This window comes from Glarea lozoyensis (genome assembly GCF_000409485.1).
Source record: "Glarea lozoyensis ATCC 20868 chromosome Unknown GLAREA2, whole genome shotgun sequence".
Taxonomy (NCBI): domain Eukaryota; kingdom Fungi; phylum Ascomycota; class Leotiomycetes; order Helotiales; family Helotiaceae; genus Glarea; species Glarea lozoyensis.
The window spans coordinates 1,746,266-1,773,323 of NW_007360994.1; the positions used below are offsets into that span (position 1 = coordinate 1,746,266).

The 27,058-nt window shown below is 48.0% G+C and overlaps 9 protein-coding genes across 9 annotated transcripts; 6 read left to right on the forward strand and 3 right to left on the reverse strand.

Annotated features, from left to right (window-relative positions):
• Nucleotides 1-149: 149 nt before the first annotated feature.
• On the reverse strand, nt 150-554 carry GLAREA_03894 (uncharacterized protein; the record flags this gene model as incomplete). Its single annotated transcript, XM_008084147.1, has 1 exon — nt 150-554. One exon carries the CDS (start codon nt 552-554, stop codon nt 150-152), a length of 405 nt encoding a protein of 134 aa, XP_008082338.1.
• A 233-nt stretch (nt 555-787) lies between these two features.
• GLAREA_03895 (uncharacterized protein) lies at nt 788-2,614 on the forward strand (the record flags this gene model as incomplete). The annotated part of the gene is made up of 3 exons (XM_008084148.1): nt 788-924; nt 1,040-1,233; nt 1,293-2,614. The coding sequence occupies 3 exons, from the start codon at nt 788-790 to the stop codon at nt 2,612-2,614; spliced, it is 1,653 nt and encodes a 550-aa protein (XP_008082339.1).
• Nucleotides 2,615-4,482: 1,868 nt separating this feature from the next.
• On the reverse strand, nt 4,483-7,614 carry GLAREA_03896 (Zn2/Cys6 DNA-binding protein; the record flags this gene model as incomplete). Its single annotated transcript, XM_008084149.1, has 3 exons — nt 4,483-5,253; nt 5,303-7,193; nt 7,289-7,614. 3 exons carry the CDS (start codon nt 7,612-7,614, stop codon nt 4,483-4,485), a joined length of 2,988 nt encoding a protein of 995 aa, XP_008082340.1.
• Nucleotides 7,615-9,249: 1,635 nt separating this feature from the next.
• GLAREA_03897 (MFS general substrate transporter) lies at nt 9,250-11,266 on the reverse strand (the record flags this gene model as incomplete). The annotated part of the gene is made up of 6 exons (XM_008084150.1): nt 9,250-9,982; nt 10,038-10,544; nt 10,592-10,631; nt 10,697-10,755; nt 10,821-11,130; nt 11,194-11,266. The coding sequence occupies 6 exons, from the start codon at nt 11,264-11,266 to the stop codon at nt 9,250-9,252; spliced, it is 1,722 nt and encodes a 573-aa protein (XP_008082341.1).
• Nucleotides 11,267-17,608: 6,342 nt separating this feature from the next.
• GLAREA_03898 (uncharacterized protein) lies at nt 17,609-18,364 on the forward strand (the record flags this gene model as incomplete). Its single annotated transcript, XM_008084151.1, has 2 exons — nt 17,609-17,760; nt 17,851-18,364. The coding sequence occupies 2 exons, from the start codon at nt 17,609-17,611 to the stop codon at nt 18,362-18,364; spliced, it is 666 nt and encodes a 221-aa protein (XP_008082342.1).
• A 648-nt stretch (nt 18,365-19,012) lies between these two features.
• Nucleotides 19,013-19,990, forward strand: GLAREA_03899 (UBC-like protein; the record flags this gene model as incomplete). Its single annotated transcript, XM_008084152.1, has 1 exon — nt 19,013-19,990. The coding sequence occupies one exon, from the start codon at nt 19,013-19,015 to the stop codon at nt 19,988-19,990; it is 978 nt and encodes a 325-aa protein (XP_008082343.1).
• A 697-nt stretch (nt 19,991-20,687) lies between these two features.
• On the forward strand, nt 20,688-22,942 carry GLAREA_03900 (uncharacterized protein; the record flags this gene model as incomplete). The annotated part of the gene is made up of 3 exons (XM_008084153.1): nt 20,688-20,967; nt 21,016-21,744; nt 21,882-22,942. The coding sequence occupies 3 exons, from the start codon at nt 20,688-20,690 to the stop codon at nt 22,940-22,942; spliced, it is 2,070 nt and encodes a 689-aa protein (XP_008082344.1).
• Nucleotides 22,943-23,770: 828 nt separating this feature from the next.
• GLAREA_03901 (Mss4-like protein) lies at nt 23,771-24,985 on the forward strand (the record flags this gene model as incomplete). Its single annotated transcript, XM_008084154.1, has 6 exons — nt 23,771-24,001; nt 24,065-24,106; nt 24,191-24,237; nt 24,287-24,482; nt 24,528-24,880; nt 24,931-24,985. 6 exons carry the CDS (start codon nt 23,771-23,773, stop codon nt 24,983-24,985), a joined length of 924 nt encoding a protein of 307 aa, XP_008082345.1.
• A 581-nt stretch (nt 24,986-25,566) lies between these two features.
• GLAREA_03902 (DmpA/ArgJ-like protein) lies at nt 25,567-26,892 on the forward strand (the record flags this gene model as incomplete). The annotated part of the gene is made up of 4 exons (XM_008084155.1): nt 25,567-25,651; nt 25,703-25,887; nt 25,935-26,452; nt 26,505-26,892. 4 exons carry the CDS (start codon nt 25,567-25,569, stop codon nt 26,890-26,892), a joined length of 1,176 nt encoding a protein of 391 aa, XP_008082346.1.
• Nucleotides 26,893-27,058: the final 166 nt, after the last annotated feature.

Here is a 27,058-nt window from a genome sequence, read left to right on the forward strand (position 1 = left end):
GCGACAGCACTGCTGCTCACCACGGCAGCTTGGATTGGAGGACTGATGAGGCCTTGTACTAGGCTCCTGCAGCTGCCCTTGGAGGGCTGGCATTTCTCGCCGAAGCATTCATCGGGCGTTGGGTAGCCATACCGACTGGTCAGAAGTGTTTATTTGCTGAAAAGGGAGTCACCTGGAAGGACTTCTCCAACTGGAGGAACGGACGAAAGGCCATGGTCAAGGAGCATAGGTTGAAGAATTATGGCTGGCTGGCAAGAGCCAGAGACCCATCTCGAAGGCGCAACGCACACGGTATATGTGATTGATGTTTTATGTGAGATATCAAATATAAACCAGTAGAGATGTTGACGGTCGAGACCATTTGAGCCCAAGCGACTTCCAAGGTTCCCTCCAATCCCTTCGGCACGGCACAATGATATTGCGTTCTCGGCTGGTGGGGCGGCCATGACAACAACCCCTCTAGCACCTCCATCCGTCAACACCACCTCATCCCATTCTGACATCTCCAAACATGTCCCCATACTGCGGCAGTCGATATTTGCCTGCTTCTCCATCGTAGTCAATACTCCACCGACCACTCTTCGAGCTTCCAGCTATTCGAGTGTCGACCACGCCCTTTGCAACAATGCGAAATGTGTTTGGCCTGTTGACGCTCGTTGGTAATCGCGACCTTCATTCCACCCGAGATGAGTGGTCACGGCTCTCGTCGGAGTGCAAGCTCCCGGAGCAAAAAGCCTTCTTCAAGCTCACATATTCGATACGAGAAGAAAAAGCCCACTATATCTGAATGGACGGCATGGAATTGGGACCAGGACCATCAGCGGTTCGAATGCCATCGAACACTGCCGTCTGGAGAGGTCGAATATTTTTACGACCCGCCGAAACCGGCCCAAGCATCGGCGCTGCCAGTATCACAAACTGCTGGTTAGTACGTCTTGCCTGCTTTTAGAATGGATCTATACTCACCCTGCCGTCGAACAGTTTCTCCATCTCCGAGCAGCCACATGTCTCATATGGAGTCCATGACAACCTCATTAAGTACTGCGTTCATAAGTGCTCCCGAAAACTCTGGGTACTCTGGTTTGCCCAACATCACCGGATCCCATTATGATTATCGCCCTGCTTCAGCTATTTCTCAAACAAACGAAGATGGTATCACCAATCCTCAAGTCAAGGCCAAAACAATTCATGGGTATAATACCGAGTCTTCTATAAACAGAGATGATGATATCAGTCAAGGCATGTTGCATCCAGGAAACATTATCTTTAGAAATACTAATCTGATCATAAAGATTTTCGAGTACATCATCACAGCCAATTCAAAATTGGCTATGTCATCAAGTTGCTCTGGGTAGAGCCACGTGGTGAGAGTTCCAGAAATAGCGAGAGATCCAGGAACGGGGAAGACACCGATGTGACCGATGATGATGGACCTTCGAGCACCAAGGGTTTCTCGAAAACCCGCCGATTTGTAATTGTCAAAGTGTTCACTGGTCACTGCACTTGTCTGCCACTTCTGACTTATTCAGGTCAAGGTGTCGTAAAACGGGGTGTACACCCCGAGGTTCACGCTGCCGTTTTCACCGCAGATGGTCCGAAATTGGCCCCGGGGGAGGCAGATGTACTCACCCGACCACCTATACGATTTCTATCAAAAAGCCCCAGAGAAAAGCTTGATCCAATGACACGCTTAAATTACGCTAAGCTATATACTGTGGAATACAATATCAAGCTTAGGTTCATTGGTAAGATTGATCCGACATCGATGCCGGATTTCATAGAAAATTACAACGACGTTCATAAAGTTGTATGGATCGACGACTCTAAAGAGGAGAACTATGAGGACCCGGTATATCCGATAAATCCCACGAGTTCCGTTCGAGAAGACTCTGCTATGTATTCCCCGCCTGATTCACAGCGCCACATGCAGGATACGCAATACGGTGCCTCGCAAGACTCATCTTCACGACCGGAAACGGCAAGCCACGGCCAGTCTCATAGAAGCTACCACTCATCCCACAATCGCCCGGGATCATCTTCGTCCGAATATGTTGAAAGCTCCCGCACTGGTCATCCCGAGGCATACTCAGCCTATTCGGGCTTGTCCAGCACTTATCCTTACAGAGAGAACTATGGCGAGAATTCCAACGATGCTCCGGGATCCGGATATGTCGATTCAAGAATCAATGATTTGGGATTTTCCTCTAGCTATTATAGAGCAGACGTATCGGCCTCGTCTGGCCGCGAGCCTGCTAGTCTGAGCCAAGGAGAGGATAGCTCTGCCGCTTCTAGATTCGGATATGGATATACGAACCAGAGGCTTAGTGGTTCTACGTCTTCCTTCAATCGTCCCCAGGAAAACCCGAAAAACTGTTGGCAGGATGACCCTGCTGCTGCTGGATCTGGACATGGCAATTCAAGTATCAGTAATGCAGAATCTCCCTCTGATCGTCCCCGAGCGTACGTTGCGAGCTCGGCTAGACAAGGCCCTTATAGTTCGGACTATGGGGAGGATGACCCTCCTGCTTTGGGAACTTACGTTAGTTCTCGTAACCGGGGCAAAACCCCAATTGAGACTTACGACCATCATGACGATCTTTACGATGACAATTAGCGTATAGATGAGAGACGCTTCCATAGAAACTCATTCGACATTCAACTATTTTTAAGCGGGCGGCATGGGGCTTCTGGATTTCTGCATATTGAGGGAGTTGATAGACAGTCGAATTACGTTATAGAAGGAGTTTGGGAAGATACCCCTGAATCTCAGTTTCATGTTTTCATCAAAAGTTTTACGACATTTTCTTTTTATTTATGCTGCCATTTAGGAAAGTTATGACAGCTAGGGAGATGATAGTTTGTATCTTGCACTCGGTTCGCCACTTGATCAATTTATAAATTATTAAATATAACAGGTACCGCAGCGCTTGGGTGATGGCATGAACCTGGAATGTGCGATAGGTATTTGACTAACCTACGTGAAGTTGACGCCGCTTTTTTTTTGGATTTTCAAATGGATCGGGACACGTGAAGGGATTGGCAACTTTATCTCCTGTAGGGTAATAAGCTTCCATTTCTCTTTGTACATTCTAACAACACTTTCAAGCTTGTGGGTACGAGTCATCCCTCAATTAACTTTACAAACATGATGATTTCTACGCAAAAAGCTGCCGCTAAGACTGTGAAAGCTGAGTGTTCTTGGGATTGTGAAGCAGACGGCCAGGGCATGCCTGAGAAACAGGGTTCACCAAGAGGGCTGTACCACGTTACCGGATTTATAAGAACAAGATATACTTGAGATGAGGAATAGTGAGAATATAAGACTGTAGAATGACAGCGCTTCGAGTTTTGCCTACTACCTCGAAATAGCATCTACCCAAATTCTAGATCTAGTAACAATACTGCATTCATATCTCAACAGCTTAACGAGTCCCGCCAGAAATCTTGTTTCGGTCTAGTGGTCTGTCCATACTACATACTGGGCCATACACTCTTGTTTAGAACGTCCTTGACGTACGTACCACCAGCAATTTGGAGAGCATACTCCATACGCGAGAGAAGATTTGTTACTACACTACGGACATAAACCTGTTAGTTTAATTGAACCGGATAGGGGTACGTTGTAAAGAAGATGATCTATTTCACGGACAGTCGAAAATCAAGAGCTGGGTTTCTTTTGTCGTAGGTTTGAATTTAGTGTCATTTTAGGGATTGACATATATCTCTTTTTATAGATGTATTTATATCATAGTACGGGTGTTAATACATAGATGCTTTTGATGTGTAAATTAGGGGTATGGTGGGTGAGAAGGTATTTGCGCAGATGATTGTGTGTTAGGTGTTAGTGGAATGTAGTACCCTGAGTTACTTAAGCTATTCTATTGTGGGCAGTGTACTAAAGCAATAACCAACCTCCTCGAAGTAATTATAATAAGTATAATAAGTGAGTAGTAGACACCCATGAGTAGAGTCAAGTAGCGAAGGCCGCTACCCGAGAATAGTCTGAGTAGTATTAATCAATAAGTAAGAACCGTAACTAGGTATTGAGTAAGGCTCAAGAAATCTGGGCGACAGCAGTCGGGGTCTCCGATGTGCTACTTCTCTCTACTCATGTCTACTTGCATGAATCGTGATTAGTCTGAGTAGAATATAAGTAGCGGCAAAAATGACTTAAGTAGAGTAGGAGCAGGAGTCACTACTTTACTTTACTTATGCCCATTTAATACACTGCATTATCATCCATTTTAAAGAGAGAGATCGCGTCAAAGTAGGTTGGCATTCCTCACTAGTCACCACCATCCTATAAAAAAACGCCAAAAATGTTCAACTGCCATTCAATACAAAAGTCCGACGCCTATAAAACGCCCTCGCTAGATAAGATTTGGTATCTACAGCACCTTCATCTTTTGTTTCCTCCCCTCCTTTTCTACCTTATCCCTCTCTCCTAACCATATCCTCATTTATCTCCCCCCCTCCTCCGCCCTAAAAATTCCCACTCCCCCCAAAAAAGAACCCATCAAAAAGATCCACATTCCCGCCCTCACTAAAATCATGATCCATGCCCTCCCAGCCGAGCCCCATCCCCATATCGCCCCCATTCCAGCCCGCATTACCTCCCGCACCACTATTCGGTAGATCCCAGCCGTTGCCGGTCAGGAAATCCATGCCGGGCGCGTTGGGGAAGGGAAATTGCATTTCCTGCTGCGCCGTGTATTGGTTGGAGGTGTTGGTGGAGAAGTTGGAGTAGGAGGGTGTTTGTTGGGAGGGTGAGGGGAGGAGGGAGGGGTCTATGGCGGAGGTGTCGATGTTGGAGAGGGTCGGGGAGACGGCGTAGTCGATTGGGGAGTGTGCTGCTGCTGCTGGGGGTTGGCGGATTGGGTTCGGGGGCGAGTACTCGAATTCTGTCTTGACAGCCGGATATGGTTGCTGGACTGAGGATGGAGAGCGGCCGAGGAGATCGTTGAGACCCATGTCAAAATGTGGTTTTGGACGGGCTTGGGGCCGACGGCTGTGGGTTCCGTTGGTGCTGAATTGGTCGGTGGATTCTTGATTTGTGCGGTTGGAGGAGTGACGGCGGGTGTTGAGGCCTTGAGCTGAGGAGCTGAAGCCTGTGGTTGACATGCACATTTGGACTGTGGCTTTGGACATGCGGTCGAAGGCGTCGCGACAGGCTTCTGCGGGTGGACATTTTTCGATGAGGTCGCCGAGGACGGATGTTGCTGCGAGGATTGTGAAGTCTACTTCATCCATTGTCTATACTTGCGTTAGCTCGAAGCAAGGTTTTACGTGGTGGTAAACTTACTAGACGGCTTCTGACAATTGGCGAATGCCAGATAGCATACAAAAATGATATGCCTGCCATAAACAAGTGATGAGTAGCCAAGAAAGTATAATTGACCAGATGAACCCGATGCAATTGCCGATATAACCTCAGAACCCTCTGTCCAGCCTCCGCAACCTTCAAAAATACTCGCTCCTCATCCTCTCTCAACTCAACATTATGTACGGTCGGGCTATTTACCTCATTTGTCGTACTAAATTCGCCCTCAAATATTTGCGGCACGCTCAAACTCTGTCTATAGAGCATAATGACACACTGCCAGTAATTCAACTCCAGAAACTCTACCGAAAACGCAACACCAGTTTCTCGTTTCGTCGGCGCAGAAGATTTCCATTCCCACAACCGTTTGTCGATATCAATCCGCCAATTTCGGAACGTGCCAAATTTAGCTAAGAAAGGAGAAGGTAATGCCGTGTGCATATACGGATTCCTTAGATTTGCCCCACCGGCTCGAGCCTGTTGCGCCTGTTGATGTTGTAATACTTGTAGAATCTCTGACTGCAAGAGTCTTAATCGGAAATAATGGTAGGCCGCATGTTTATAAGACGGCTCTCCTTCGACACCAATCGGCCGCAGAAATCCTGTCGGTGTGATGTATTTGTCGTCTAGCAATGAGGGAAACTCTGTAGTGATGACTTGATCGGTAATTCCAAAAGGACGTCCAACACAAGTCGACACTAACCGATCAAAAGAGTAAGTGCACCACCACAACCTCCTCCTAAAATCGCGAATCCATTCTCTGCGACCCTTTTCTCTTGCCATACGTTCTCTTTGTAATCTCGCATTATCGCCGTCGTCCATTTTCGATGATGGTGGAAGTTCTTCCAGTCCGACATCAACGTCTTTGCCATCCTCATAATGTAGACCAAGATCAACAGCCAATCGCACGGCCACTCCAATGATATACCATAATCCCGGAGCCACAGGCCTTAGTAATGCGAAACCAGCCAGTAGTAAGACAGCTTGTAACTCTTCCAAACCTCCTCCAAATCCATCCGACTTATCAATCGTGGAAGTCGACGAGCTCAAACAGGATTCCAGATGCACAATAGCTGAAGCGTGATATTCCTCCGGTTGACACTGTTTGCCTAATCCTGTGTTTTTCTTCTCTTCCTTCTTCCCGTCTTTCTCCTCTGCATCTGATGTATCGCCCAGGAATATTCCAGACCCAATCGCAAAAACAATATTCAACATATAAAGCTCCCTCGGACTTCTTACCCGAGTATCATCCTCTGCATACGCCAATTCAAACATCTTCATAAATTCTCCCCTATGTAAAATCGGGATCTGAGGATTCGCATGTTCAAAGTAAAAATCAACCAACCGCCGTCCGAGAGCCTTCGAAGGGAATGGCGCTTGTTTGATAGTTGGCTTGGTATGCAATCCGAAGAAAGAGTCTCTCATCGATGTCCCTCCTGTGCCAACAGCTTTATTCGTTACTGGCGGCCTCGAAGGCTTGATGCCGCTTTTATCGCTATTCGAACCTGATACAGAGGATTTGACCGCAGCAAAGACCACACGCGCAAACGATATCCCAGAGGTCGAGCCCAGATATCGAGAATCCGAGGCTCCTTGCACAGAAACACTTCCAACATTCGATATCAACTTGTTCAGCTTATCTGACTCGTCTTGCTTCTTACTCCAGGCCACTTCTTGCGGCGAGTGTTTGTTGATAGCAATCTCACTGCTATTAAAGGTTTGTCTGCCATCGTCGCTTGGTGTCTGAGCAGTAACTGGGTCTCCGCTAGGTCTTGGGGCATGTTCGAGTACATCTGCCGGCGCAAATGGTATGTTATTGTCCAGGAGTAATTTTTCCAGATATCCAACCCGCGACTCGAGGTAAAAGACGTAGCTGTAGAAAGCATGTAGTTAGCTTAGATCCCATCCCATTGCCCGTATCCCGTAATTAAAGAATTTATCTTTCACCAATGAATCCCGACAACTCACCTCCTAGGAATCTCCCTCTTGGTGATAGGATCATAACCCACACACTTCACGCTCGCCTTCTCGCAACTCGCACAACTCGGCAGCCTCTGATCACACCGATTCTTCCTCAGCCGACACCTATTACACGCACTAACATTCCGAAAGCTACTCGACTGTCCAGCCTTCCCCTCCTTCCCCCCCAGCACCAGCACCTCTCCATCCTCGGCGCTCCTAGGACTGACCGCAACCTTCCCCGTCTGCTCTGGCGACACATGTCTCGCTCTCTTCGCCGGATACCCACCGGCAGTGCTCGACCTCGGAGGCGGACTCCTTGAATTCGAACTCATGATGTCTGCCCCTCCACTCGCTCTGCGGCGAGAGCCAGTTCCAGTGCCCTATTCGCAAGATGCGCTGACGGTGATTGGTCCCGCGCGGTGTCTCGTCGTCATGGGCTGAGGTCCAGGATGCGCCCAACGTCGCTCCTCATGCCGCGAGTTACTGGTCGCACTGAGGGTTGCAGAGCTGCTCGATGGTGTAATAGTCGTACGATGTCGCGATGGTGGTGCTCGGCTTGGATCCGAGTCGTGATCGACGAACGAGGATGAGAAGCGCGTAGGTATCGAAGGGACGGGGAAGCCTCTTTCCTGCTGCGAGGCTGTTTGTCCCCTATAGGTACTCCGGCCTTGCGCGAGCCAGAATATATCTCCCAGGGTGTCGGAGCCGTCAGCGTGGGCAGACGCAGAACGGTGGTGGGGGATTGGCGGTTGCGATTGGGGTATCAGACTGGACTGGCAGAGGGTGTTTGTGTGCTGGGCGGTGCATGTTGGTGGGAGCTGGGAGCTGGGAGCTGGGAGAGCGAGTGCAGGACCGTACCAGACCAGACCACACCAGGACGAGCGTCGACCGTGGAGCCGCGTGGGATGAAGATTGGAGATTGCTCGAAGCTGTCTGGAGCTGGCCTGCGCTGTATCGTGATCCGTCGTCCGTCCGCTCGGCGTTGGACAAGCAAAAGTCCACTTCGTCCAAGCGAGTGATAAGAGCTGCGACGAGCGAATCACGCCCGCCTATCGACGACCCCTTTCTCGTCCTCCACCTCCCACCGCTCCCCTGATGCCCGGATCATCTTCGGATCTCGCCCGGGCGGGTGCCAGTGGACGCCGATTATGTTTAGGGATCGAGTAAAGATTGTGGTGTCTCGGTGGCGGCTGTGGCTGATCTTGGATGTGATCCATGGATGGATTCATGGATGTCCACAGCGACTAAATTCTTCAAGATGCATATTTTCCTGGCAACAGATGGCCATATAATCGCCAACTTATCATAAGCAGAACCTAGTCAATATCATAAGATATCTGCACCGTTGCGGGGTAAATACGGTTGGAAACAGAGGGGTAGATGAGGTTTCTAAAAGAGTAATTGATCACGATCAATTGGTAGTAACTGACAGGTCTTTATCTCAGCTAGTCGTATACGACGAAGCCGAATGAAATTCGCATTGAACATGATATGGTCCTATAGACCCTACATAAAAGGGAGAAAGGAAATCTGAAGACGCCTGAGAAAACGCCCATAATGCCCTTGATTCTATATCCGAACAAGCTCGGAGCCCCTGCGGGGAAATTTTGTCTTTCCCATCAAATCCTCTTGGTAATAATAAAACTCCAGCCCCAAAGGATGATCTAAGTTGCGAAAGTCTGCCATCTCTATAGTAAAAACTCCCCTTTGCAGAGTCCAAAAAGTATATAAGTCTGCCGCCCGTAAATCCATACGCCCCAAAAAGAGCATTGCCACAAAAGGAGGCACATTAACACGCGCGAAAAGGCAAACAACGCTGAAAGCAGGGATATCTCGTAAGGAAACCATTAAAAAAGGACGGGCCGGCGTAAGGTTTTATACAGGTAGCCTCCAAGTGAATTTCAAACTCTGGGCATACGGGTTTCGTCAGATCGTGCGTAAGTGATTCGAGGCCCCTTAGAGGATCCTCAGATGAGGTTGTCAATCTCCTCGTCGTCTTGATAAGTCGTCCGTGGCTCGGCGGCGGCAATGGCGGAGTCCAGCGCGTTGTGATCAAGAACGTGATCTTCAAATCCGAGTTCGGGTTCTTCACTCTTCTCGTCTGGGTCCATCCGACCTCCTTTGTCGCTCATACTAAGGCTGAGAATAGCCCCACCGACACAGATGATTGCACTGCACCACCATGCCAGTCCAGAGTAGCCCGTACTGAGACCAGCCGTGAAGAGAAATCCAGATACTGTAGGTCCAATGGCTCGACAGAGACTGGCGGTTGAAGCTGCCACGCCGTTGATAGTACCAAGCATCAACAACGATGGAGCTGAGTTGGTGAGGAGAATGGCAAGGCTCGGGTACGCCATGGTCGCGAAGGTGCATTTCCAGATGACAATAATGTAAACGCCAACCATGCGAAGAGTATCCGGGAGTAGTACCAGATATGGAGTGACCACATAGAGAGCAGGGTATGACAGAGCTAGCAAGCGGAAGAGCCCTAGGGCACCAATGCGTCGGACCACGATCGGAAAGATAAAAACGGTTGCTATCATAGAGTACAAACCCTGCACTGACAGTATGACACCGATTTCCCTAGTGTTGAGGCCGTAACCACCAACAAACTTGAATGGAAGAGACACAGAGTCAACCGGGATGTCCTTTGGATTGCTCAGAAACGTCGGCAACATGGAGTCAAAGGTAATTGTGTGGCTGAAAACGAGTCAGTTATACTGCAGGAACAAAAAGGAACGAGTGCATAACTTACTAAGCTAGGATGCCGTAGCCGACAATGTTCAAGACGACCTGTCTGGTGAATGCTTTTGTGACTGCTGGTTTCGATCGGGAGACGGGGCGACAATCGTTCAGATCAAGTATCTCTTCTGGCTCAGGGGATGGAGTTGATGGCAACTGTGGTGACCCTTCACTTGTGCGATATCCGGGTGGCTGCTCATCCTCGCCCAGCAAAGAAACCACCTCGCAAGGGTGACCGTCCTTCTCACATCCCGACTTCTTCGATTTCTTGCACGACGAAATTTTCTGGAGAATCCACTTTCCAGCCTCCAAGCCGGGATCGCGTCGATACTTCTTCTCGGCGTGAGTTTCCTCGAGAAACAAGATCCCTACGACAACTCCAATAGAAACAATAAAAGTGCAGACAAGATTTGGCAAGAGATATGGAAATCGCTCCCATATGGATCCAGGGGCAAAGAGTGCCGGGTAGTTCATAACAGGTCGAGCGAGAGCACCTCCAAGCATGGGTCCGAGGATCGATCTATGATCTGTCAGTAAGGCAAGACCGACAATGTAAAATACACTTACCCGAGACACCAGACGAATGGCATGATAGTATAGGCGCGGGCTTTTTGACTTGTCAGTAAAAGATTTCCAAAATCTAGACAATGTGACGGGTCATTTTGCACTTACGTTGGTGTTCCTTGACGGTGACCATCTCTGCAACAGTGGTTTGCAGAACTCCGATATTTCTGTGGAAATCGCAACGTTAGCAAATCAAATGTCACCAACAGATGGGCCCATTTCGCCAACTCACCCATTTAACAATCCGCCGAGAGCCCGGGCGAGCAGCGCAACTGGCAGACTCGGCGCAAACCCAAACACCAACATGCTGAGTGCCGTGCCCGCCAAACCTGTGAGAAGCACTGGTTTTCGTCCAATTCTGTCACTCAACCTACCCCATGGAACGCCAGATGAGAACTCCGCAAAAGCAAAAGCCGAAGTAACCATTCCTGCGTATACTGGTATTTTCGCTTCGTCTTCGGTAATGTTGAAATCTTTGATCATAAAGTAGGCGTATGGGAAAATGGACATGAACGCAATTGGTTCACAGATTCGGCACATCGCTAGCAGACGTCAGCTGGAGTCTATCTGAAAGGGGGGGGGCTCTGCGCTCAGGTACTACTCACCAAGAATTGTCATTTGCTTGACCGGAAACTTGGGAGTCGCCGGCCGTGGGCCTGAATGCTGTGCGCCAGACATAGCGAATTTGTGTTCCGTGGGCTTCAACGATGTAGAAGGGGTATAGGGCTCGTGTAATATGATGTGACTTCAGCGAAAGCTATCGTTGAATAGGTCTGGTTTGTGAAGCTGGAGAAGACGGGTTCAAGTCGACAGATCATGAAGGTCTTTATCGATCTTTGCAAAAATTCTTGTTTGTGGCTCTACGGCTTTCTGGATATGCAGTGCAGATTGTGTGAGTGCAGAAGGAAGTACAAAAGCTGTGTTCGAGAAATGTGGGCGAGTAAGAGAAGCGAAAAATCCGAGTATCAAGAAGGCGGAAGACGAAGAACAAATACGGGGAAGGCACAACTTATAGAATTGACCGCCGAAAGCTAGGCACCGTAGCTATGACTCTGGAAGGGGACAGGACAGGACAGGGCTCGTTACGGATAGCAGCGGGCGTGTAGATTGTTATAACTTTGTCCTAATAATGGGCGGTGACGAGGCGTGGAATACGGTACGAGACATCCAAGTTCCAACAAAACGAGAGCGTCCAGGGAGCGGAGTGGAGCGGGCCTGGGGGACATGTGCTGTCTCCTTGTCTCCTGGTTCTGGGCTCCTGGAGTGACTGGAGTCGTGCTGGCGGTGATGGTGGTCCACCGCCCCGGCATTTGCCTCCGTAACCCGTTGGCCGTAATAATTACAACTAGCGAGTCCAAGAGGGATGCTGTGGGTTCTGCTGTTTGACGAAACAGATTATTGTTTGCAGCGTGCTCACATGGGAGCTACCCGGTCCGCCTGGGGGTTCGGGTTGTCTTAGCGCAGTTTCTGGATCGGAGACTTGTCCTGTACACCACCCACCACCGTTCCAGCAAGGCCCTCCTGCTGGGCTGCTACGGTTCGTTGGCTAGTGTGTATTGGGGAGTGATGTCCCAGGGTTGGAGCGAACCGACGGGCACTGGCCTGTTGAAGAGCGGCGGTGTGGAGGGAGACTTGCCATGCAGTGTCTGCTCTCGCTGGGCTCTGGAAGCGTCAGGGGACGCGCTTATGTTGGAGTCGTATCACATCATGCCTATGCCAGATGCAATCGGGCAACCTCCCGAGTTGAGATAGCCATAGCTGTCCTGCGAGCGTTGAGTTTGATTTCTCTGGTTACACGGTGGCCAAGAGTCTAACAAGTGAGTAGTGACTGACTTTTCCAGCACCTCCGCATAGTTAAACTCAAAAGTCAACTGCAATGATGCCACCATGACATGCGCGAACCGAGTCTCAGCCGGCAACACTAGTAGTATCTGATGAGGATAGCGAGGTACAGTAGTATCGAAATAATCATGTACGAAGTGGGAGTTTGTCGGCTTGGAATTCTAACGTCAATTCCTAATTCCGAGCGCTTTGTGGTTAATTCAGACGGACGATCGCACAAGGGCAGCCGCCAACAGCTCAACCTTCAGACCGCTCAGACATCCCTACCTATGATCATCACTCAGCATCAGCATCAGCACCACCGACGTCGTCGGCATCAGAACCCAACGCCCCTCTGCACCCGTTTGCTCATCCTTGGGCACCACGTTGCTCCGACTGGACTAGGCAGCAAGTAGCAGTTGTGCCAATTTGGGAGATGGCATTTGAAAAATGGATCCCATTCTTTCTCTCGACGAGCAAGGCCCTATAGGTCAAGCTGTGCTGGCATATCTGATAACGTATACGTGGGGCAAAATAACGCATCTCTAACTCCGTCTTTCTCACTCGGTGTGCCGAACGGTTCGTACTTCACATCGTTTGCGTTTCCCCTCTTCAGCCCCCTTGAAGTTAGTTGCGGTGATATTGACGCCGTAAGGTTAGGTGGGTGCGACCTGTGCTCATTTAGTGTGGCTTAACCACTACTGCAGGACAGTCCCATTTTAGCTGTAGGCTGAAGAGATATTACAGAAACAGTCAAATGCATCTGCACCACAAACCCTCATCGTCGAGCAACTCGCTGCTGTACGACGTTGGTCGGCTTTGAAATCGAATGAACATGAAACATTATTTGGACATCGGAGAATATTTCATACCGGCTGTTGAGTCGGTCCACCAAGGCAAATAAGCGAGCCGACTTAACATCCATGGTAGGATGACGGTTTGTGCAGATAAGCAAAGCAAAGTTTGGTACGGACTATCGAGCAGAGCAAAGCTGTCATGATCAGCGTGTACTTCAGTGAGTAGTCGGCGTGTTCAGAGATTTCGTCTAGCTTTTCTAGATGTCAGACCGTTCAAGACGTGGTAAAAGATGCCCGTCACAACGATCAGATCTAAAAGGGGTTGAATGGAGGGGAACGGTCCTCATATTGTCATGGATAGCCCTGCATCCAGGTACCGATGCCAAAGACGCGGGAGTCGCTTTGCCCTGTTCTTCAGACCAGCACTTGGCTCGTTAATAATGCCCTGGACGCCCGAGCCCTTTCCTGAAAGGTTTGCCCGCCTCGACTTTACGTGTCCTTGTGGCACAGGAGCCAGACCGCGATGATTGTGAAGTCCGAAATGGAACAAACATCGTGAACTTCCAGGATTCCGTGAGTCGGCTGCTATGATAACACGCAGCATGTTGCTTGCGAGTTCCGCTGAGAGCCTACCAGAAGGCTTGTGCGAGGACAGAAAGACGAGAGCTTTAAATTTTCATACGCATGTGTAAGGTGTAGATAGGTCGGTTTGATGACCCGAACGTTGCCATTTCTCTCACAGGTTGTAATGTTACGCTCAGCCTGTGTCTTCTCATACCCATGTATTGGAGGTTTCTGAAGAAGCACGTAAGCGTAAGCTGGCTTCAGTGCTTCACCCGATGCGATGTTGGTCATGAGACCAGTACCCGGGGCGTAATTGTGCATTGGAAGGTGTTCAATGACGGCACAGTAAAAGTCTACGAGGTTCAAAGCTATCTCTATTGCAGCGCTTAAGAGATTGTGTGTTTTGAGGGGATACCAGGGTGCCAGAAACCCAAAAGGAGAGAATCTATTTTCAATAATAGGGGGTTAAAAATGTGATGCGTCGAGATGGTTATGATCATCTTCCCGTAAAGTATTGTCGGGCACAAAAGCGAAAAGCGGCCGCCCACTTGTCGTGTCCAATGATGAAGGAGCCATGTGCGCTTGCTAAGAAGCCGGCGACCGCGGAATCGGGACGTCTAAACTATGGCATAATTTAAGGAGAGCCGGCGCGAAAACGTTCTAGAAGAATTTCGTAACTGTTCGGTTAGCCCCCCACCCTACACCTGAGTGGACCGAAACCGTCAAAACAACAGGTACGCATACGGGTTGCATTGATTTTTATAAAGTGTTCAAAGAAAGACGAACCTGTATTCAGAAAGTTGAAAGAACGATTGGCCGCCAATGTGCAAAGCTCGTTTCTGAAGGGGAAACGGTTGAAGGTGGAAAACTCCCAGATTTCAGCTATTCACAGGCCAGACCGGTGGTCCTGGTGGCTAGATCGTGCCATCTGCTGCTGCAACAAACGTTCCATGTAATTCTGAAGTCGAGAGTAATCCGCAAATCTTGTGTAGTTGATCATCTCGCGGAAGTGTCTTCAGATTGCCGCCCGGGTTGTACTCTCAGGTGGTTGTTCGGAATTCGCCCGGAACAAAGGAAATAGAGGGAGTGGAAGCGTGCAAATATTGCCAATTGGTTGAAAACAGAAAATCTCGCACAATGTCCTGACACCACGAAGCCGGGTTTATACAGATGAGGAAATTGGCCGCTACAGTGTTTTTGATATCGGTCAATAGTTTGCAGGTATCCTCCTGCGCGCATTTGGTCATTTCGGCTGACATCTTTGAGGCTCATCCAGGCGGCAGTCTCACTCCTAATTCTGTGGTACTGCAACATGTTCTTTGTAAAGCAATGATAGAAAGCGCGTAGCACACCGCTGTTTTATGAAGCTGATGATTAGGCACAAGTTGAGGTTCACACTAAACTCTTAGCTCAGCTTAAACTCTGTTGGTGCCAAATCAACAGCTTGAACAGCTTCTGACCCCGCTCTGGAGTGTGGACGGATTGAGTTCTGGTACTGAGCTGATCCACTTGCCACGCTCCCCGAGCGACGAGAACGAGGTCGAAGCGGTACCCTTCTGCTCGGCTAATCGGACGACGAAGTACCGTACAGGAGCAAGAAAAATATATCGCTCGAACTGATCATCCGGACAACGAGATTACATGATTCTTTCAATGGTGCAAAAGTATGCCGAGATGCTGGCAGCTAGCCTCAACTGCTATGCGGCCGCGGTCGCCTGCCTTGCTCATGTCTCCGGCAGCTTCCGATTCTGTTCTCGGTATTCTCGTTGGCAGCGGGTAAAAAGCTTCTTCAGCAAGGATTGTGGAAGCCTTCCGTGGCCCCCGGACCCGACAAAATGAACGTGGCGTCATGTCTCTGTCCACCCAACCCCTCCATGTTCCACTATCTTGCGGCGAAACACTAGCACTGAAGTAATTAATCTTCAGGTCGTAGTTTGGGAATTTCGTGTATCTCGACAACAACACCAGCAGCTTACATCTTATGATCGTGATCGATTGAATATCTTGGATCACTGCAAAACCCCCTATCAAGGATAGGTTGCCAAACTTCAGAATGACAAGATGGGTCTTCTCTACACGGTGAGCCAGATCTTATGTTCTCTTTTGGTACATATGCAGGAGGATATACCCTTTCTGTGTGACCACCGCCTTCTCAAGAGCCCTTTGCAGCCGAGATTGAGTTTGAGGTTACAGTATGCTAATATCGTCCTCCCGGCACTAGCACATGGGTGGATTATTGCTTCATAAACGGATTGTGAGAGAGATTTGTAGTAAAAGTGTGTTTGTGTACATCTGCACTGCAGTTGCAATGACATGCGTTCTGCCTCATTTGCGGAAATGAAATCGATATACCTGCCAGTCGAAGGTAGTAATTAATTCTCATTCATCTCATTCAGGATGTAAATAGTTGTAATGCCGCTGCTGTGCATATCGATAAACGGAACCACTCAGCAATAGTGTATGAGGTTGATGTTCCACAGCCACGAAGCATGTCTAGATTGGTTGAAGCACATGCGCGCCCAGTGTCTTGTGTGTACGACTTTGGGCGTGAACTGAGCCAGGCATTTTAACGCCTTGCTTTTCTTGACAGTAAGACTCCTGTGAACATGATTGTTCCGTCGTGCAGTCCTTACAGACGGTTGCGGCGCTCGTCAATCTGTGCTGCCATGTCTGGCGGGCGATCCTAGTGCATCACTCAAGGATATCTTCCTTTGGATGCTTGTTCGAGCGTGGGGTCCCTGAACGTGCGTGCAGCTATCCAGAAAATCGGTTGTTTGTAGCCTTGCAGAAAATACGACTCTGCTGCGGCTTCCCTTCGATTCGAGGTACCATCCAAGTAATCAAATCGGTACCCAAACCAGTACATCAATCGTTCCAATCATCACGTCTACTGCGCCCAGTCGAGTGAAGCGGACCATTCGGAGTACCGAGGATTTTGCTTGTTTGAATTTCGGGGCTGTTTTCGGGGGAAAAGAAACTGCTAGGCGGCCAACCTTCCACCGACATTTGACGTTGTGCTTCTATGTGACAACACTAGGACACTGCATGGATGACTGTACCACAAAGCCTCGAGCATCTCGTGCCATCTGACGTGTCGCTTCTTCCTTGTATGGATAGCTTGAGAGCGGAAAGGTAGCCTTGAAGTTTCCCTCACTTGCTAGTAACGATTCGATAGAAATACATCAAATGACTTATGCTGGTTTCCTGCGAGATATGAAGAAAAATTGGCTTGCAGATAGACGTATTCGCCAATTTGGCTCATTGTTAGCGAATAGCAGTCTTCCTCTAGCACTTCTCTCGGCATTTGCTGTGTTTGAAACACACCGTCAGCTGGTATGCCCAGCGATGCCCTATGATAGATTCAGCAGCCTCACTAAATGCAACTGATCACAGGTCCAGTACCTGGATTGCAGGTTCATTTTACGTCAGCCACAAACAGAAGCGTCACCATCATTGGCAAGAAACTGGAATAGCGCTATTTTGGTAAGAAGGAATGACTTGGCTGCAGGTAGATGATTGTCCGAAGTGCGGATGTCCAATATTTCAACAACAAAATGATGATTTTCAATTGATATCTAGGCTCGAGCCTTTGGTGGAAACATTGAAAGAATGTCGGACGGAAACGAATACAAGTGTGAATGTAAGACGTGCTGGTGATGGATACCTTCGAGATGAGAATATTGACGCCTTGGAAACAAGGCGTCAACCGCGGGGTTGCGTGGGGCAGTCAAAGGATGCCACGCCACCTGGGCACGCTCCAACCTGATTCTGCCACAACCGCTATGCTAGCTGAGCTACATTTCAACCCCAATCATCATTTTCGGATTTAAAAGTAAACATGGCGGGCAAAAAGGTAGAGAACACCAAGAAGGTAGCTGGTAACGCAAAGAAAGCAGAGGCAGCCGCCGAGAAAGTAGCCGCAGAAAATGCGAAAAAGGCAGCAGCAGAAGATACAGACTGGAGTAAGGGCACCAAAAGCAACGCCAAAAAGTAGGTTCAATTTTGTAACTCGGTCCCTGTTCTTGCGGAAAACTACCACCATGTCAATCTCTTTGGCTTCAGAAAGCTGACTATGAGCAGAGACGCAGAAGCAAGTAAGAAGGCCCAGGCCGCGCGCAAAAAGGCAGAAAAGGACGCTCTGTTAGCAGAAGAAGAGAAGGATGCTCGGGCAACACCAAAAAATGCAAAAACGGCAGTTAAAAAAACCAAGGGCCTAGATTTGTCTCAACTAGACGAGCCGGGAAGCTCTACCAAGCCCTCTGCGCTGAACGCGACAGGAATTGACAATGCTCTTGACGCACTCTCTTTGACAACCGACTCTTCTGCCTCCAAGATCGACAAGCATCCAGAAAGGCGTTTCAAGGCCGCCTATGCAGCATACGAAGATAGAAGACTTAAGGAAATGGACTCTGATGGAAGCGGTCAAGGTCTGAGACAGAACCAGAAGAAAGACAAAATCAGAAAGGAGTTCGAGAAGCACGAAGATAACCCTTTCAATCAAGTCAACGCTAGCTATGATGCTACCAGAGAGGAAATCAAAGAGCTTAAGGAGAGGGAAAAGTCGAAGATTGAAGCAAGACTTGGAGGAAAATAAGAAGAGCAATTCGCCTGTTATTCCGGACGTCTCCAGCCTAGGGAGAGAACAGAAAGTGGCGGAGCCCCATGCTTGAGTGATCACTGCAGACCTTGAAAGCTGCATATACAAGTCTATACTGCATTTAATTTCTGATTGGTTTTTAAGGCAATGGCTCTTACCAGGCGGTGGCGTTCTCAAGTCTTCGACGTGTTTCGCGTTGTAAATGCCGTCATGCACACCTGGCATTTCGATTGTATACTGCGAGAATATGCCACAGAAGCGAGGACACAAACCGCAATTCCTCGTGTGAGCCCACTGTGTAATAACATAAACTGGAAATAGATGATAGAATTAATATCTGGAATTGAAGAAAGTGACCCCCTATCAATGCTCGTTTGTAGTCCATTTGAAACGGGATCAGCGGCAGAATCCCCCCACCGCTTTCGTGCTCTCAACTCCTTTAGTTACATTCTAACCTTTGGGCATCAATCTCCATAAAACGATCAACCATGGTGTCACAACAATTGTCCAGAGGAGCTGCCGTTCGCAGACAAAACCTACTTGTGGACTTGTAGGAATAATTCTCTTTAAGCATCAAAAAAAGGAAACCTACTCATCGAAGTTTGTAGTTCTAGTCTCAAACATGCTTGCCCTCATGGGATATTCATGACCCTCACACCTGGAGATCCAACACTATGGTCTGGTGTGATGTTTGTACGAAAAGGTATCTTTAACCTCAAACGGTTTGGAACAATGAGTCTGACAAGTTATCCTAAAGGACCATATGCGCCATCTATACTCCGCTTTCGAATCTCCTTCCCACCAAGCTATCCCGCGCTACCTCCTCTAATCACTTTTACAACCGATATATTTCATCCTCTAATAACACCACTCACAACGTATATGTATACAACAGCTTTCCAAGATACGGGGACGGTTTCTGCTACAGATGAAGAGCGTTTGCCTCCTGGAGGTTTTTCATTGCGCCATGGTTTCCCGGTTTGGTTTGGTCGAGCAAGCAGAAAGTCCGCACCAGCAGCACCAGGAATAAACTTGCAAACACCAATGAACGTATTGCATAGTGGTGAGGCGACCAACTCCACGACAAACGAAAACAGTGTCACTCCCTCGCCATCTCAAGCTAGTGGTGACAGTCGTAGTAGCTTTGACGTGCAAGGAAAACACCCATCTACATATGACTTTCTCAGATATATTCGAAGCACCTTCGACGATGACAACGTGATGGATCAAATCCCTTTAGAGGCTGCGGGAAATCCTGGAGCTTGGCAAGCATGGAAAACTCATCGTCTCAGCTCCCGGGCAGGAGAGAAAACGTCTCCAGAATCTGCGTTACGAGCTAGTGCTTCTAGCGGTGGGGCTGCCGCACCAGTGAGCCCATCGAAAACTCCGATATTTCCAGTCGTTCGAAAACCTGGGGAATGGAATTGGGATGGTGTCTGGGAAATGCGGGTCAAAAAGGGAGTGGAAGCTAGCATTACTGAGGCAGAGCTCTTTGGCACCTCTTCGGCTGATAATGATTTAATACGTTTCCTCAATCTCGACGAGGAGCAGATTGAGACCATTCAAGAAAACATTCGGAGAAGTGTAGAAAGCTTGGAACCCCAGCGGAGAGGAGTTGTGTAGACCATACATATGCCAAGAAATTTGCCTGCTCCAACACAATTCATGTAGTTTCGAAAAAGCCCGTTCCTGATAGGGCTGCTTCTGCGCATTTTGACTGTGGATGAGGAAAACCAAAATGACATGTATGTATACATGCCAAAGTAATCGCATGAGTCACTATCCGAAAGGGCAACGAGCTGAGCTGACGTGCTCATGTTATTTAGCATGGGGTTGCCCCTTCCATTTCTGTCAAACTGACTTGCTGCCGACTTTCTATACTGGTCCGCATCTGTCTGCGAAAGCACGACAAGTTTGCAATTCTCTATTCTAGCATCAACATCACTTCAAGTTTGGCTATGAGTAGTAGTAACCCCCCTATCGGTGCGCTCATTATTGTACCGATTGTTATTGCAGCTTCTGCCGCGTTTGTGGCTCTGAAAACGCAGCACGGCTTTCAAGCGATCTCGTTGTATTGTCGTCGAAGGTTGAACCGAAGAGGAAATTGGGCCTTCAGAAGCGCGAGATCCAGGAGGAAGGCAAAGCGATCAGACTCGAGATCCAACGCTTACGCCGATTCCTGGCACGATCTGGAAAGCACACACAGCGCCCAAGGTGTGGATTCCTTCAGTAAATTCATTGAGCAATCACCAATCAACAAGTCTTATAGCGAAGGAGACTTGCATACACGTTACTGCAATACACCCACGCCATCTCAGGTATGGCACCCGGATCGGTCAAATCGACTACAGTGGAGTTTCACGAATCAGGAATTAAAAAGCCATCACCACTCCGAATTATTAAACGTAGCAAGACCATCTCCTGTGGCTCAACGCCCCGAGAGGCTCTCGGCAGAGGACGCACAGCCTCTGGTTCATCCAACCAGAGTCAGGGGAGCCCACCGCTGGGTAGAGATAGACCCTTGACAGTGCATAAGAAGAGGGCGGGCCGAAGCTCTGTCTTTGATAGCACATTTGATGGTATTTCTAATTTGTCTCGAGGTACTACTCTCTCAATTTCCATTTTATATACCTCCTAATTATAACTAGACGAACGTGCGGACTTTTCAAATGACCTTGAAAGCACTCCCAGAGCTCTTCCGTCCAGGACACGAAGTCCAAGTCATATGGCTGGTATGTTTCTCAAATCCGAGCTCAGATATCCGGCGACCGTTGCTGGCAGATACTCTGCTAGGATTGGAAAGAGTTCTAGTCACTCGGAATTTGGTCTGGAATTGTCTGAAAACGAATATGAATTTGACCAGGGAACTTTCGACATACCTCAAAGGAAATTCTCCAAATCCAAGAACTTTCTACTCAAAGCCATTGGCGGTCGGGGTGGATCACAGAAGCTGAAAGCCAAGAAGTCTGCAAACCCCACCACAAAAGATACTTTGATTCGTCGTATATCCCGCAGCAGACGTTCACACGATCGATGGTCCAGCAGTGAATGTCTTCCACCATCAGTCAACAATATGCAAACTCCTTTGGACGGCGACAGCCGCGACATAACGGACACGACTTTCAGTTCTCAGTCATGCTCAAATGCAGATCTTCCAAGATTATATTCCCCGCCGTACGCAAATTCAAAGTCCACTGCTTACGGCAATGTGATTTTGACGCCACAAGTTGTTGTTACTCCGGAGTGGCCGGTGGTTGATTCCGAAGCCTGCACATTTTGGGTAGGAATTGAATTATCGGGGGTATTGCAACACCCGGAACCGAATGGAGCCATTGATCGGAAATATCCACGGTCATCAATAGAGCCACGCTTACAAGGTCAGTCCCTAACCATCGGCTATCCGTTGATTAAAGGTCAATTTTAATAATTTTACAAGCAGAAAACTTTGGTTATTTACATTCTATCCATATAGAGCTTTTACTTGCACCCCAGTGCTTCATCACTGATCTTATAGGAGATCTCCATGACCCTACTCCTATTCGAGCGGGACGAACACGTCTGATCCTTGCGAGCATTAATCTTGGGAAGCCAAGGCCAACATCAAGCTCCTACAGTGCCTCCTCGGCAGATCTTTTTGCCGACTTAGAAGGCCATCTCGGAGACACATATCTTCCATACCTGACTGTTCGACTGTCGTACAAGCATTCTGGGTTTCAAAATATCGAAAGTCTGGAGCCGGGCTCCTACGAGAAAGGTTCCTGTGTCACTCATTTGCAGACTGACGTTGTATCGATGATTAAGCGACACGATAAAAGGCCGGCCTGGTCGCCCCGCGCTTCGCAAGCCGCTGCCTCTTTTGATAAAAATCCTTTAGTTGAGTTGGCGAGAAAACATCTCCCGAATGATGAGGCTGTTAATGCCATTGGCAAGATGTCTTATAAACACTATCCTTATGCGTTTTCTCGAATGCCGTTCAGATTCGAAGGTTACAGTGATGATACGGCCATAGCCACCGATAACCCTCCGCAGCTTAGGGCATCCTCAATCATCCATACACCACTGTACAGCTTTCTGGATGTCTCAAAAGAGCCGCTTACAAGATCCCAAAGTGTTCAAAATGGTATCAATTCTTACGTACGATCCCACAACTCTCCTCGTACACTATCAGACGAGACGGACCCTGCTCGGAAAATATGGACTGAAATGCGTCGCAGCTCTCGTGGCCGCCGTTCCATCAATGATGAGTGGAGAGTATCTACGAACGATGACTATACGGAGAACGACTTTACACCTAGCAGAGAGAATTCATCTGTGGCTACGTCTTCAAATTTCGACGCTGCCAGTCGTAGGGAGACTCGTCAAGAGTCCGTTCGAAACGAGCATGCAGATAGCGTTGACTACGAAAGAAATATGATCATGGAAATCGCTTTGAAAAATAAGCGGAGTTTGGGAGCTGAAACGTTACGCAGTATGGCGCCGAGTATTGCTAGAGGTGCTATAAGGTCAAAAACCGGGACCGTTGGCGGTCTGGGTCTCGGCTCTGGAAGAACGTGGGGATGGGGCTCTTTTTGGTAGTGGACCTACTATCAGGTACTAATATTGTTGGTTTTTGGATGCTCATATCCTTGGCAAGAGGTTGATTCAGATACATTTTAATTCAGACGCCTTCCAAATGCCTCTAGCAATCGAGTGTAAGATTGATGAGAAGCGTTTTATGAGATTTGGAAACGGAAAGGACGGCCTGTAACAGTCATGTTGATTTACTCTGTGGTGCCACGGTAGTGAACATTGATCAAACATATAACCACAACCACGGCGACATTTGTCAAGGTGATCTCATTGTCATGCCAATATGGCTTGCTTATGAAGTACATCATTCAATTGTCTTTCGTTACACTACGATCTAGCACGCGTGCATCTTTTGAATTGACTCCTCACTGCAAACCCTTGAAACTTTGTAGGGTCTTGTATTTATGAGGTACAGACGTCTTTCGTCCTGCTCTGGTTCGTCGCCGCTTTTTACCCCACGCAGATAATGTGCGAAAGTCGGATAAGCTTTCAGACTGTGATGGGTCATTCCGGTCATTCTTCTATATCCGTCTACTACACCCGAACCCAATTTTCGCTCGGATTTATTGCTATGCTGATGGAAGCTGAGTTGTGTTGAGATACATGGTTTAGGCTGCCGAGAGGCGTCTCCCAACAGAATGTATGAAACATAAGGCGGGGGAACATGAAGCCAGAAGTGTGGATGATTACTAACTGATCGTGTTTTGTTTTCTTTTTGTGAGCTACTATTAAGTCTTAAATAGTTATATGAATCACCTTTCACAGTTTATTTGTTCAAAAGGTTTGCTCCATTGCAAAGTCATCACATCTCGGCTGCATTAGACGATACCCTTCATGGCAGACACACCACTCAAAACCTACCATGGCGCCTGCCACTGCAACAAAATCAAATTCTCCCTTGCCCTCCCAGAGATTAAAACTTTCACGGAATGTAACTGCAGTATTTGTTTTCGCAAAGCGTATGCGTGGGTGTTCCCACCTGCTGGGAGTTTGGTCTTTGAGGATGGGTTTGGGGAGGAGGGATTGCGAGCTTATGAGTTTGCGGCTAGGAGGATGGAACATAGAGTATGTTTTCCTGAGAGAGCTTTCGTGAGGAGAATTATCGGAGGTTGGGCTGATATCAAATAGTTTTGCAAAAGTTGTGGAACTGGTATAATGGGGAAAGACATGGTATGCCTGCTGGGAGTGATATTGGTCTTAATGTAGGAGGTTCGGGTGTAATAAAAATGAATATTGGCTGATCCATTGCGCCAGGCCAGGACCTTGAAGGACGTTGATATTGAGAGCCTTACTGGGAATAAGTAAGTTTCTTTCGGATTGCCATTTAGTCAACAATTTTGACGATTCTAGATTCGACGGAGCGACCCTCGAACCTCATTTCACCCCTCACAAATTCCATGGAACACTTCCAATGACAGGAACCCCGGATTCTAAAACTTGTTTTGGTTCTTGTCACTGTGGGGCCACAACCATGGCTTTGCAAGCGAAAGAATTGGTTGAGGATAATGAGTTTATCCAAAAGTGCAACTGCAGCATTTGCTCAACCGTAAGCACTCCATCATCATTCGCATTCCAATCTAACTTCCCTCAGCGCGGTTCCATCCTCATCTACCCTCATACCTCAGCATTCACAGCAGCGACCTGTAGTCTTCAACCTTTGGTACCGTACACTTTCGGACCTCGTCTTCAGGAACATCTATTCTGTCCTATGTGCGGAGTTTACGTCTATATTCGCAAAAAGGATGATATTCCTCTAGAGAAGTTTAGGAAATATGGTGGATCAAAAAGTCAAGGGCTTGGAGACGAGGAGTTGAAGGAGAAAATGAAGGTGTGGGAGGGCATTGTACCTGTTAATCTCAGGTGCTTTGAAGGTGTTGAGTGGGAGAAGCTGAATATCAAAAAGGGTGATTGGAAGGGTTGGTTGGAGGGTGAAACGTTTGATGAGTGAGTGAGTTTTGATATGGTGATGTTTGGTGATAGGTAACGAAATGTAGCTTGGACGGAAGTGAGAGGATGTTCTTGAAGGAATTCTCTTCTACTGGGTTCTGATCAATTGTGTTGAGTAGCTTGCAATGCAAAACTTGTGCCTGTTGACGACTTACACCGGAAGCGGAGCGAAGATAAGAAGCTTCCACTGATTGTAGGAGCGACTATTACCTCGCGTATCCCAGTCAATCTTTACATTGAAAGTCCTATGAAGATGTTCGCAAGCGCGAAACTTTTAGTTCTTTAATGATCGCCGCTCGCGAATTTCGTACCTGCATCTCACCTACACTCAACATGAGTCATTCCTGCTCATACACAACTTCCCCAGTGATTTCCAAAATGGCAGCCAATACGTGATTAGCCTCGCATAGTCTTAGCTAGAAGTAGTAGCTCGATAAAAGCTGATACAAAAAAGACACATTTCGGAGCTCAGAAAGGAGTTGGATCAAGCCCAAATTGATGGGGTCATCTCGAAAGTGGGGTAAATCCCACCATGATGAGCAGTTTAGTAGCTTGTCCGGATTTCATAACGCAGTCAGCCATGAACGATGAAGGTTGGTTAAAGAGTATAAAAGTATGTGAGCGTCTCCGATCTTGAAAGCCAAGAATATAATCAAACTCATAACGAACCTTGATACGCAAATATGGCGCGAATGACAATTGCGGACTTGGGTTATACTCCCGGCCAGCTTCCTAGTGGACCAAAGAATTCAATTCTCGATGTTCCTGGTTGGTAGATAGCAAGCTCTTTCACTTTCACAACAACTGATGGTATCACAGGGGTTCATGTTGGCCAAGTCACAGTCGGAAAGGATGGCGACGATGTTCTCAAAGGTGTTACGGTCATTCTACCACGACCATATGAAGAAATGAATATTCCATGCTATGCCGGTCTTCATACATTGAATGGGAATGGAGAATTGAGTGGCTCATTCCAAGTTCGAGATTGGGGATTTACCAATCAAGTACGTACGACATCCACAATGTGATTTCGTCGACTAATCAGCAATAGCCGTTAGCACTCACAAACTCTTTGAGTTTTGGGGTAGTTTTCCAAACAATGTGGGAATGGAGTCTCAAACGCTCTGAAGCTTTGGGTATAGACGTTGTTGAGATGAGCCACAACTATGGAACTCCTGTTGTCGCAGAAACCTCGGATTGGTGGTTAAATGATATTGGAACATCAGCACTCGAGCCTAAAGACGTTCATGAAGCTTTTGAAGCAGCTTTAACACAAACCGAGGTTCTAGAAGGCCAGAACGGAGGAGGAGCAAGTATGACATGTCACATGTTTCCGGGAGGAACTGGTACTAGTTCGAGAGTTGTTGAGGGCGATGCTGGAAAGAAGTACACCGTTGGTGTTTTGGTGCAGAGTAATTATGGTCATAACTATGATCTTCAAATTGCTGGTGTTCCAATTGGGAAGTTGATGCTAAAGGAGGGAACCATTTTTACTCCAGGTAGCCGAGGAGAGTCAGAATCGACGCCGGATGGAAAAGCAGACGATGGTAGCATTGTTGTCATGCTGATGTGGGTCCTACGAAAGTTAGATGTGAGAAAGTTAATTGCTAATCGAATGCAGTACCGACGCTCCAATGCTTCCTCATCAACTCAATCGACTGGCTCGTCACTGCGCCGTCGGACTCGCTCAGGTTGGTGGCCACGGAGTTGGACGAAATTTCTCTGGAGATATCATTCTTGCCTTGTCGACGGGGAACAAACCCACCGAGCGGGTCATAAAACCTCAAGTACTGGGTATTGCGCCAGTAGAAACCAACGACATCGAGATCATCAAGAATGAAAGCATAGACACCATGTTTCGAGCAGCGAGCGAAGTAACTGAAGAAGCAATTCTGAACTCAATGATTGCAGGAAGAGAAGGAAGGACTGGGAACAAAGGTGTCAAATTACCAGGACTTCCGGTTGATAGAGTCAAGGAGTTGCTGAAAAAGTACAGAGTTATCGTTTGATTCTTATTTGCAGCATGGTGTTTGGCTTATTCAGAACACAAAATTGTCGGGTGCAATTATTCTCAATATCATCAGGGGTTCACTGTTCACTGTTCACTGTTGGTCATGATGACAGGAAGAAAGTGTTCTACAAGTAGGATCCTCTTTCAACCTCTTGGATGTCTGA